General features: G+C 47.6%; 1 protein-coding gene across 1 annotated transcript in view; it reads left to right on the top strand.

The window, feature by feature from the left end:
- The first annotated feature begins 2,694 nt into the window (after positions 1-2,694).
- The window catches only part of LOC139232838 (monocarboxylate transporter 13-like), a 28,174-nt gene continuing 19,227 nt past the window's right edge, over positions 2,695-11,641 (top strand). The window contains exons 1-2 of the mRNA XM_070863330.1: positions 2,695-2,906; positions 5,725-5,779. Of these exons, the coding sequence (XP_070719431.1) occupies positions 2,695-2,906; positions 5,725-5,779 (267 nt within the window). The remainder of the gene's footprint in view (positions 2,907-5,724; positions 5,780-11,641) is intronic.

Genomic DNA, 11,641 nt, shown 5'->3' with positions numbered 1-11,641 from the left:
GGTTAGATACAGAGTAAAGCTCCCTCCACACTGTCCCATCAAACACTCCCAGGGCAGGTACAGGAGGTTAGATACAGAGTAAAGCTTCCTCTACACTGTCCCATCAAACACTCCCAGGGCAGGTACAGCACGGGGTTAGATACAGAGTAAAGCTCCCTCTACACTGTTCCATCACAGACTTTCTGGTCATTGTCACATTGGAAGCTTGCTGTGCGCAAATTGGCAGCCACGTTTCCTACGTTACAACAGTGACTACACTTCAAAAGTATTTAATTGGCTGCAAAGCACTGTAGGACTTCCTCAGATCGTGAAAGGCGCTGTAGAAATCCTAGTCTGTCCTTCAAGCTCTGTACCTACTGTTAGCTACCGGCATCCACACTGAAGCTTTTTTGTAACATTTGTTTAATATCCCAAATCTCCCACAAACAGCATCATCATCATAGGCAGTCCCTCTGAATTAAGGAAGACTTGCTTCCACTCCAAAAGTGAGTTCCCAGGTGCCTGAACAGTCCAATACAAGAACCACAGTCCCTGTCACAGGTGGGACAAATAGTCGTTGAGGGTAAGGGTGGGTGGGACTGGTTTGCCGCACGCTCCTTCCGCTGCCTGCGCTTGGTTTCTGCATGCTCTCAGCGACGAGACACGAGGTGTTCAGCACCCTCCCGGATGCACTTCCTCCACTTAGGGCGGACTGGTCTTTGGCCAGGGATTCCCAGGTGTCGGTGGGGATGTTGCACTTTATCAGGGAGGCTTTGAGGGTGTCCTTGTAACATTTCCTCTGCCCACCTGGGGCCCACTTGCCCTGAAGGAGTTCCGAGTAGAGCGCTTGCTTTGGGAGTCTTGTGTCAGGCATACGAACAATGTGGCCTGCCCAGCGGAGCTGGTCGAGTGTGGTCAGTGCTTCGATGCTGGGGATGTTGGCCTAGTCGAGGACGCTAACGTTGATGCGTCTGTCCTCCCAGGGGATTTGCAGGATCTTGCGGAGACATCGTTGGTGGTATTTCTCCAGCGACTTGTGGTGTCTGCTGTACATGGTCCATGACTCTGAGCCATACAGGAGGGCGGGTATCACTACAGCCCTGTAGACCATGAGCTTGGTGCCAGATATTACATTAGCTCTTGTACATGCACAGCATAGAGCAGGTAAAAGGGAATGATTCACAACCATCTGGTACTGTGTGTCTCTCAGTGTCAACTCCTTTATTCCCTTTCTGTTTAAAGGAATCGGTCCTGACACCGCAATGGGGAGAGGTGGGTGCTTATAAATGATTCTCGATGCGAGAGAAGCTGGGGTTGTTCTCCTTGGAGCAGAGAAGGTTAAGGGGAGATTTAATCGAGGTGTTCAAAATCATGAGGGGTTTTGATGGAGTAAATAAGGAGAGACTGTTCCCGGGGGCAGGAGGGTCGGTAACCAGAGGGACACAGATTGACGATAATCGGCGATGGAACCAGAGGGGGAGATGGGGTGAATGTTTTTACGCAGCGAGTTGTTGTGATCGGGAACGTGCTGCCTGAAAGGGCGGTGTGAGCAGATTCAATGGTAACTTTCAAACCGGGAATTGGATAAATACTTGAAAAGGAAAAATTTGCTGGGCTGTGGGAAAAGAGCAGGGAGAGTGGGACTGATTTGATCGCTCTTTCAAAGAGCTGACACAGGCACAGTGGGCTGAATGGCCTCCTTTTGAGAACATAAGAAATAGGAGCAGGAGTCGGCCACCTGGCCCCTTGAGCCTGCTCCACCATTCAATAATATCAGGTGATCTTGGCCTCATCGCTACTTCCCCGCCCGCTCCCCATAACCCTCGACTCCCCTTTCGTTCAAAAATCTGCCTCATCTCCACCTTAAATATATTCAATGACCCAGCCTCCACAGCTCTCTGGGGCAGAGAATTCCACAGATTCACCACCCTTCTGAGAGAAGAAATTCCTCCTCATCTCCGTTTTAAATGGGCAACCCCTTATTCTAAGACTATGCCCCCCTAGTTCTAGATTCCCCCACGAGGAGAAACATCCTCTCTGCATTTACCCTGTCAAGCCCCCTCAGTATCTTAAATGTTTCAATAAGATCACCTCTCATTCTTCTAAACGCCAATGTGTACAGGCCCAACCTGCTCAACCTTTCCTCATAAGGCAACCCCTTCATCCCAGGAATCAACCTCACGAACCTTCTCTGAACTGCCTCCAATGCAAGTATAGCCCTCCTTTAATAAGGAGACCAATTCTGTACGCAGTGTTCCAGATGTGGCCTCACCAATACCCTGTACAGTTGTAGCAGGACTTCTCTGCTTTTATACTCCATCCCCTTTGCAATAAAGGCCAACATTCCATTTGCCTTCCTGATCACTTACTGTACCCGCACACTAACTTTTTGTGTTTCATGTACAAGTACCCCCAGGTCTCTCTGTACTGCAGCATTTTGTAATCTCTCTCCGTTTAAATAATAATTTGCTTTTTTATTTTTCCTACCAAAGTGGATAACCTCACATTATACTCCATCTGCCAAATTTTTGCACACTCACTTAGCCTGTCTTTGTGTCCTCTTCACAACTTGCTTTCCCACCCATCTTTGTATCATCAGCAAATTTGGTTACATTACACTCGGTCCTTTCATCCAAATCATTAATATAGATTGTAAATTCTTGTATAGACTCTGTAATCTAAGATTATATGTGACCACGCATCCAATTAGAGGTCATGGGAACTGCCAATCACGAGCTGATCTTCAAAGTCATACAGCCTACAGGCAACCGAGGCATCTCAATAAATAACTGTGAAGAGCTGGTCACAAACGTCAAACTCGTTTTATACGCAACCGCTGTTTTTTGGAACAGAACAGAACAAGCTGCACGGATGCAAGGCTGGAGCAAGCTACGGGGCCACAATTCAAACAGAATGCAGAAAGTTGTGTAAGAGGGAGAGGAGAGAGGTATGTACAAGACCGTAATGTTGCAAGGACGGAGAGTGCCAGGGACACCGCAGATCTGTGGTCAATGTTTTGACAAGCAGAGCTTGGTGGGCAGCGTGTGTGTCTACTCTCCAATGTAAGAAAGGCCTGGAAATCCTGGCCTCCCAAGGTCCGTACGGAGTGTCTACGGACCCGGGAAGGCATCGGAGAAGCCGGTTTTCAGCACGCAATGCGCATGCGCTGAAAACCGTCTTTTCCAATCTATCAAGCTGGAGCTCGACAGATCCTCCGCATCTCGGGAGCGAGGACATTTGCACGGGCAAGATTGCGGGACTTACCCATATCTTGCCCAGCAAATGTCCTTAAAATAGCCTACTTTTACAGGCGTAAGAGTTTAAAAACATACAAAAATATAATTAAATTAAATTTAAAAAACACATTTTTTTTTAAACCCTGACAACTACATTACATTTATTTTTAACCATAATTTAAAAAACTTTTTAAAAATTTGGAGAAACAAAATTTATGTGTGTTTAGTGTGTTTTTTTCTCATTAATATCAATGAGAACAGGTAGATACAGAGTTCCCGTTGCTATTAATGGGAAAGCTGTGGAATACTGTACCTGATTGGTTGAGCAGTCACACATGACTGCACACATGACTGTCCTCCGTGGGAACTCGGAGGACAGGTGGGCGTTCTGCAGCGCGGGGAGAGAAGGTCTCCCACGCCTTCCCATGGAATCCCGCGTTCCTCCCGGACCACCAGATAAATTTGTAGAAATGTTTCAGGTCGGAGGCAATTGCCCGCGGGAAGCCTCCGATCCCAATTTCAGGGCCAATGATTTTCACCACCACCGGATGTCCCAAAGCGCTTTACGGCCAATGAAGTACTTTCGGAGTGTAGTCACTGTTGTAATGTGGGAAACGCGGCAGCCAACTTGCGCACAGCAAGCTCCCATGTCGAGACGCTGAATCTGATTGTAGAATGTGTAATAAATTTGAAGTCATTCTGGACTGTCTGTTCGAAGCTGACTGTTGCTTACAGATATGACTCTTATTGAAGCAGAAATGAGACGTAATACATGCAGTTTACAAAGTACAATTGCGAATTATATTATTGTCCTTTGGGTAGTAGGTGCGCCCCATTCCTCTATCATCATCATAGGCGATCCCTCGAAGCGAGAATGCCTTGCTTCCATGCCAAAAAGGGATGAGTTCGCAGGTGTTTCAATGAAGGACCTAATATTCCAGATCCCGAACTACATCCTGAAGGGTGGAAGATGCCTGTGCGTGGATTTTTTTAACGTGGGATGACCGTTGCACACCAGCCACCACACGGGCTTGACAGAGCGAGGTCTTGGTCCAGTGGCAAGAGTTAACCAGGACGCCTGGAGACCTGCTCTGCTGCACGGGCCCAGTGCGCGCACATATCGCACAGTGTGGGCTGGGTCCGTGCTGCCCCTGGGCCCTCGCCTCTCCTGGGCCCCAAAGTCACCTCTTCTGGGTACCTATACCTTACCTCTGTACCTTCTGCTCACATACACATCTGCATCTGTCTGGTGTCCTTCCTAGCCCTTCCACACTGAGAACGTCCTGACCCAAATCCACTAGGATGTGCCCCAAAAAACCGGAACTACGGAGAAATCTATACACTCATAGGCACAGTGAGTTCCCTGTCCAGGCACAGGTCTTGGGCTGCACTTATCTCATTTTTCGCCTCAGGACAAGTTCTTTTCTGGGCTTGTTATCTGTTTCCATGGTTGATGGCGCAACTCAGTACCTTGAGGCCAACAAGAGTTCCAATAAGATAAAATCTAACATTACTTTTGCCTAATTCTAACAGATGAGAGTTAAATCTAAAGCAATAGACTATGGCCCCGATATCGGTGGCCTTACCGCCCAATGCCGCCGACTGCCGCCGAGTTTTGCCTCCGGTCTCCCCTCTGTGCCAGTTTCCACTTGGGCTGGAGCGGGGGGGAGGAGAGCACCGTCGGGAACCACCCGCTGACGGCCCCTGGCGGCCAAGTAGCGCAAGTGGCCTCCCGCCCGCCGAGATGCCAGATTTTATGTGCGGGCGGGAGTTGGCGGGAGTCAGCAGAGGAAAGGACCGCCGCGTGGAGGCAGGTCTAACCCCGGCGGTAAGTACAAAGACCTGCAAAAAAAAGGTTAGTGAACATCTTTCAAAAATAAACCATTTACAGCGACTTACTCGGACAGGGTCCCCTGAAGGTGTTCCGGTGGGTTTTTCTTTGCAATGATTTTTATTTTCAGCTCCTCCACCCTCCCTGGGCCCCGACTCCATCCTCGATGGCACTTGGGCGGCAAGAGCCTTTGCTGCTGGACGGTACTGCCACCTCTTTTAGAGGAATCTTCCCGGCAAAGTACCACCCGGTCTCTCGGCGGCCATCGGCGGGCCTTTGGGCGGCACTTGGGCGGGCCTTGTCTTTCACCGATTCCGGGCCCTTATAGATTAGAAGCCTTGGGGACCAAAATTGCCCCTCTCAGAAAGGCTGTAGGGTGTTTGTTTTACACTCTACTCTGATTCTTAGATCTCGGAACTTTTAGTGGGAAAGGACAACACGTGGCACAAAATTTAGGCTTAACCCAGTGTCAGTTTTATTATGCAACAAAAACTAACTAAAACTACAGGACTAGACTTCTGAGAGAAATCGACTGAAGACATGCAATCGCCCTTCTTGGTTCTGTGACCGGTTGGTTCTTCTATCCGTTTTCTGCAGCTGTTCCCGTTCCTCTCCTTCTGTCTCTCTGTTTGTTCTTCGTCTTCTTGTGTTTCTGTTTTCGCATATTTATATCCATAGTATGAATAAGTTCCCGGCTGGGCCGGGGTCCAATGAATATGTCTGGATCGATGCGGTGATTTGTTTAACTGGCTGCGGTGATGAGTTTGAGTGGCTAATAACTTGCACACGGAGTCGACAGTGCAAAAGATAACACCTTATCCTTAATGCCCCGTTATCCAAAAATGTGCATTTCGTAGGGTCCTTTGTAGTCCTGGTTTCTTGCAGACTTGTAGTCTCTGGGGTGAACTGTTTTACCCCCTGCAGCCAATCAACTCCGGGGCTCCTCGCATAGATAATATCAATCTCTTTGTCTGTATGCATGACCAAGTTTAGTCCTTGACCAACAGAGATTGCTTTTAATGGATTATGAGTCACCACTTGCCTCAGGCTGGTGCCTTTTCCCCTCCCGGGTAGTCCAAAAGTTTTACTGTAAAACAGTTTATTCGTGGCCTCTTCCTGTGCCTTGTTCCAAGAAAAATAGGTGTACCCTTACAGGTGCATGGCACACGTATTGACCAAGTGGGCGATGCTAGAGTGCGCAGCGCTAACTCGTAGCGCTGCCGGTAAACTTCCAGGTAAGGTCGCGGGAGGCCCCACCAGCGCGTGCTCGCTTGGTAAAAGCTTGGCAAACCGTTAGTGCCCCTGTCGGGGGCTAAAGGGTGGGCCCTAAGCAAACAAAATTTTAGCCCTAAATGTTTTAATTTATTACTTTTTTTTACCTCAGCTTTTTTTCTCTCTCTTAATCTAATCTTTCCTTCCCTCTCTTTATTTCTAATTCTCCAGCTGATTTGACTCTAATTCATCCGATTTCCTTCTCCTGCCGTCCTTCTGTTTCTGTCACTCTACTCGGAACTCCTTCACAGCAAACGAGCGAAAGGCGGGCAGAGAAAATGTTACAAGGACACCCTCAAAGCCTCCCTGATAAAGTGCAACATCCCCACCGACACCTGGGAGTCCTTGGCCAAAGACCAGTCCGCCCTAAGTGGAGGAAGTGCATCCGGGAGGGCGCTGAGCACCTCGAGTCTCGTCGCCGAGAGCATGCAGAAACCAAGCGCAGGCAGCGGAAGAAGCGTGCGGCAAACCAGTCCCACCCTCCCCTTCCCTCAACCACTGTCTGTCCCACCTGTGACAGGGACTGTGGTTCCCGTATTGGACTGTTCAGTCACCTAAGGACTCATTTTAAGAGTGGAAGCAGACTTCCTCGATTCCAAGGGACTGCCTATGATGATGATGATGGGTTTCTGTCTCAAACCTCACTGATTTACAGAGGTAGTCAGTCAACCCAGTCGTTTACCGAGGTACAAAGATGCCCTGTTGCACTCGCTGTTATCAGCCCACATATCCTGTACCTTATCGGGGGGGGGGGAGGGAATTTTGAGCTAAAAGTGTGTGGGAAAAAATCTAACTCTTCGGCCCAATCACAAAATGCCCTGCTCCAGGAAAGTCTGGGCCAAGATACATAGCGGAACTGTACAGAGTCTCTATATGCTACAATACACTGATTATTGCCTCATCAATTTATCAGCTCAATTTAATTTCTAATTCCATTGAGAGAAACATAAAAACATAGAAACATAGAAAATAGTTGCAGGAGTAGGCCATTCGGCCCTTCGAGCCTGCACCGGCATTCAATAAGATCATGGCTGATCATTCACCTCAGTACCCCTTTCCAGCTTTCTCTCCATACCCCTTGATTCACTTAGCCGTCAGGGCCATATCAACTCCCTCTTGAATATATCCAATGAACTGGCATCAACAACTCTCTGCGGCAGGGAATTCCATAGGTTAACAACTCTCTGAGTGAAGAAGTTTCTCCTCATCTCAGTCCTAAATGGCTTACCCCTTATTCTAAGACTATGTCCCCTGGTTCTGGACTTCCCCAACATCGAGAACATTCTTCCCGCATCTAACCTGTCCACTTTCGATGAGATCCCCTCTCATCCTTCTAAACTCCAGTGAATAAAGGCCCAGTTAATCCAGTCTCTCCTCATATGACAGTCCAGCCATCCCTGGAATTAGTCTGGTGAACCTTCGCTGCACTCTCTCAATAGCAAGAACATCCTTCCTCAGATTAGGAGACAATAGGAGATTTGAACACAATATTCCAGGTGAGGCCTCACTAAGGCCCTGTACAACTGCGGTAAGACTTCCCTGCTCCTGTACTCAAATCCCTTAGCTATGAAGGCCAACATACCATTTGCCTTCTTCACCACTTGCTGTGCCTGCATGCCAACCTTCAATGATTGATGTACCATGACACCCAGGTCTCGTTGCACCTCCCCTTTTCCTAATCTGCCACCATTCAGATAATAGTCTGCCTTTGTGTTTTTGCCCCCAAAATGGATAACCTCACATTTATCCACATTATATTGCATCTGCCATGCATTTGCCCACTCACCTAACCTGTCCAAGTCACCCTGCAGCCTCCTAGTAGCCCATTCACAGCTCACACCGCCACCCAGTTTAGTGCCATCTGCAAACTTGGAGATATTACACTCAATTCCTTCATCCAAATCATTGATATATATTGTAAGTAACTGGGGTCCCAGCACTGAGCCCTGTGTTTTTCCAGTAGTCACTGCCTGCCATTCTGAAAAGGACCCGTTTATCCCGACTCTCTGCTTCCTGTCTGCCAACCAGTTCTCTATCCACGTCAGTACATTACCCCCAATACCATGCGCTTTGATTTTGCACACCAATCTCTTGTGTGGGACCTTGTCAAAAGCCTTTTGAAAGTCCAAATACACCACATCCACTGGTTGTCCCATGTCCACTCTGCTAGTGACATCCTCAAAAAATTCCAGAAGGTTCGTCAAGCATGATTTCCCTTTCATAAATCCACGCTGACTTGGACCGATCCTGTCACTGCTTTCCAAATGCACTGCTATTTCATCCTTAATGATTGATTCCAACATTTTCCCCACTACTGATGTCAGGCTAACCGGTCTATAATTACCCATTTTCTCTCTCCCTTCTTTTTTAAAACGTGGTGTTACATTAGCTACCCTCCAGTCCATAGGAACTGATCCAGAGTCGATAGACTGTTGGAAAATGACCACCAAAGCATCCACTATTTCTAGGGTCACTTCCTTAAGTACTCTGGGATGCAGTCTATCAGGCCCCGGGGATTTATCAGCCTTCAATCCCATCAATTTCCCTAACACAATTTCTCGCCTAATAAGGATATCCTTCAGTTCCTCCTTCTCACTAGACCCACTGTCCCCTAGTACATTCGGAAGGTTATGTGTGTCTTCCTGCGTGAAGACAGAACCGAAGTATTGGTTCAATTGATCTGCCACTTCTTTGTTCTCCATTATAAATTCAACTGAATCTGACTGCAAGGGACCTACGTTTGTCTTCACTAATCTTTTTCTCTTCACATATTTATCGAAGCTTCTGCAGTCAGTTTTTATGTTCCCTGCAAGCTTCCTCTCGTACTCTATTTTCCCCCTCTTAATTAAACCTTTAGTCCTCCTCGGTTGAATTCTAAATTTCTCCCAGTCCTCAGGTTTGTTACTTTTTCTGGCCAATTTATATGCCTCTTCCTTGGTTTTAACACTATCCTTAATTTCCCTTGTTAGCCACGGTTGAGCCACCTTCCCCGTTTTATTTTTACTCCAGACAGGGATGTACAATTGCTGAAGTTCATCCATGTGATCTTTAAATGTTTTCCATTGTTTATCCACCGTCAACCCTTTAAGTATCATTTGCCAGTCTATTCTAGCCAATTCACATCTCATACCGTCGAAGTTACCTTTCCTTAAGTTCAGGACCCTAGTTTCCGAATTAACTGTGTCACTCTCCACCTTAATGAAGAATTCTACCATATTATGGTCACTCTTCCCCAAGGGGCCTCGCACAACAAGATTGCTAATTGGTCCCTTCTCATTACATATCACCCAGTCTAGGATGGCCAGCTCTCTAGTTGGTTCATCAACATATTGGTCTCGAAAACCATCCCTAATACACTCCAGGAAATCCTCCTCCACCGCATTGCTACCAGTTTGGTTAGCCCAATCAATGTGTAGATTAAAGTCGCCCATGATAATTGCTGTACCTTTATTGCACACATCCCTTATTTCTTGTTTGATGCTGTCCCCAACCTCACTACTACTGTTTGGTGGTCTGTACACAACTCCCACTAGCGTTTTCTGCCCTTTGGTATTCCGCAGCTCCACCCATACAGATTCCACATCATCCAGGCGAATATCCTTCCTTACAATTGCATTAATTTCCTCTTTAACCAGCAACGCTACCCCGCTTCCTTTTCCTTTCTGCCTATCCTTCCTAAATGTTGAATACCCCTGGATGTTGAGTTCCCAGCCTTGGTCACCCTGGAGCCATGTCTCTCTGATGCCAATTACATCATATCCGTTAACTGCTGACTGCGCAGTTAATTCGTCCACCTTATTCCGAATACTCCCCGCATTGAGGCACAGAGCATTCAGGCTTGTCTTTTTAACACACTTTGCTCCTTTAGAATTTTGCTGTAATGTGGCCCTTTTTGTTTTTTGCCTTGGGCTTCTCTGCCCTCCACTTTTACTATTCTCCTTTCTATCTTTTGCTTCTGCCTCCATTTTATTTCGCTCTGTCTCCCTGCATAGGTTCCCATAGAGAGGATAGATTAATCGCTCCTGGTGACAACATTCACATTTAATAACACACTCTCTCTTGTTTGTGGAATGTGCTGCCCAGAGCTGTGTTAAAAGCTATTGGCCAACCAATTGGAAAATGTAAAACTCTTAATCCAGCTGTTAATAGCCTCGAAACATTGCTTGCTTCACTGGGTCTTATATTGCAGAGCACAGATCATCAAGCTCATAACCTGAGGAAGCTTGTGGTAAAATATCGTTACAGAAACAAGAAACCTGTTTGTCAAGTACGTAACAGAAACGCATGATCTAAGGTGAGATTGCGGCAATTTTTGCTTACAACTATTTGAGTTGTACCTTTAAACAATAAATCATTAAATCAAGTGCCCCCTGATTAAAGGTGGGGTGGGGGGGGGGGGGCACTAAAACCAACAAACTTAAACAAATTAAACTTTAGACATTACGTGGTTCAAATTAAAATTTGGTTGCCGGGGGTGATGATGCACTCCAGTCCCTCCAGCGCCCACCTCTCGCGGAAGGCCGCGTGCGTACTGGTGGACACCGCGTGCTCCATCTCCAGGGACACCCTGGCTCGGATGTAACCACGGAAGAGAGGCAGGCAGTCGGGCTGATCAACCCCCTCGACCGCCCGCTGCCTGGACCGGCTGATGGCCCCCTTGGCCGTGCCCAGGAGTAGTCTTACGAGGAGGCCCTCCGACCTGCCCGCTCCCCTCCGAATTTTTGCTTACAACTCTTTTGAAGTAAACAAAATAAACATTAAATCAAGTGCCCCCCGATCTGGGGGCACTCCAGACACTTTTCAACTGCCCCTTTTTTTAAACATTTTTGGGGGTTTTTTTGTTGTTTTTTTTATGATTTCTTTTTGGGGGGGGATTAAAACCATATATTTTACAAGTGGCCCCTATAAAAAGGGGAGGGGGACACTAAAACCGGCAATTAAAACAAATTAAACTTTACAACATATAGAATCAAATTAAAATTTGGTTGCCGGGAGTAACGATGCACTCCAGTCCCTCCGGCGCCCACCTCTCGCGGAAGGCCGCGAGCGTACCGGTGGACACCGCGTGCTCCATCTCCAGGGACACCCTGGCTCGGATGTAACCGCGGAAGAGAGGCAGACAGTCGGGCTGATCGACCCCCTCGACCGCCCGCTGCCTGGACCAGCTGATGCCCCCCTTGGTCATGCCCAGGAGCAGTCTTACGAGGAGGCCCTTCGACCTGCCCGCTCCCCTCCGAATTTTTGCTTACATTCTGAGGTGTGACGCCCAGGTGATAAGGCTCAACTGGAGAATCAGTGGATGAACGCAGAATCAAACTCAGCC

Source organism: Pristiophorus japonicus, chromosome 20 (genome assembly GCF_044704955.1).
Source record: "Pristiophorus japonicus isolate sPriJap1 chromosome 20, sPriJap1.hap1, whole genome shotgun sequence".
In the NCBI taxonomy this organism is placed as follows: domain Eukaryota; kingdom Metazoa; phylum Chordata; class Chondrichthyes; family Pristiophoridae; genus Pristiophorus; species Pristiophorus japonicus.
Note: the sequence above shows the minus strand (reverse complement) of the source record. Positions and strands in the feature narration are given on the sequence as shown.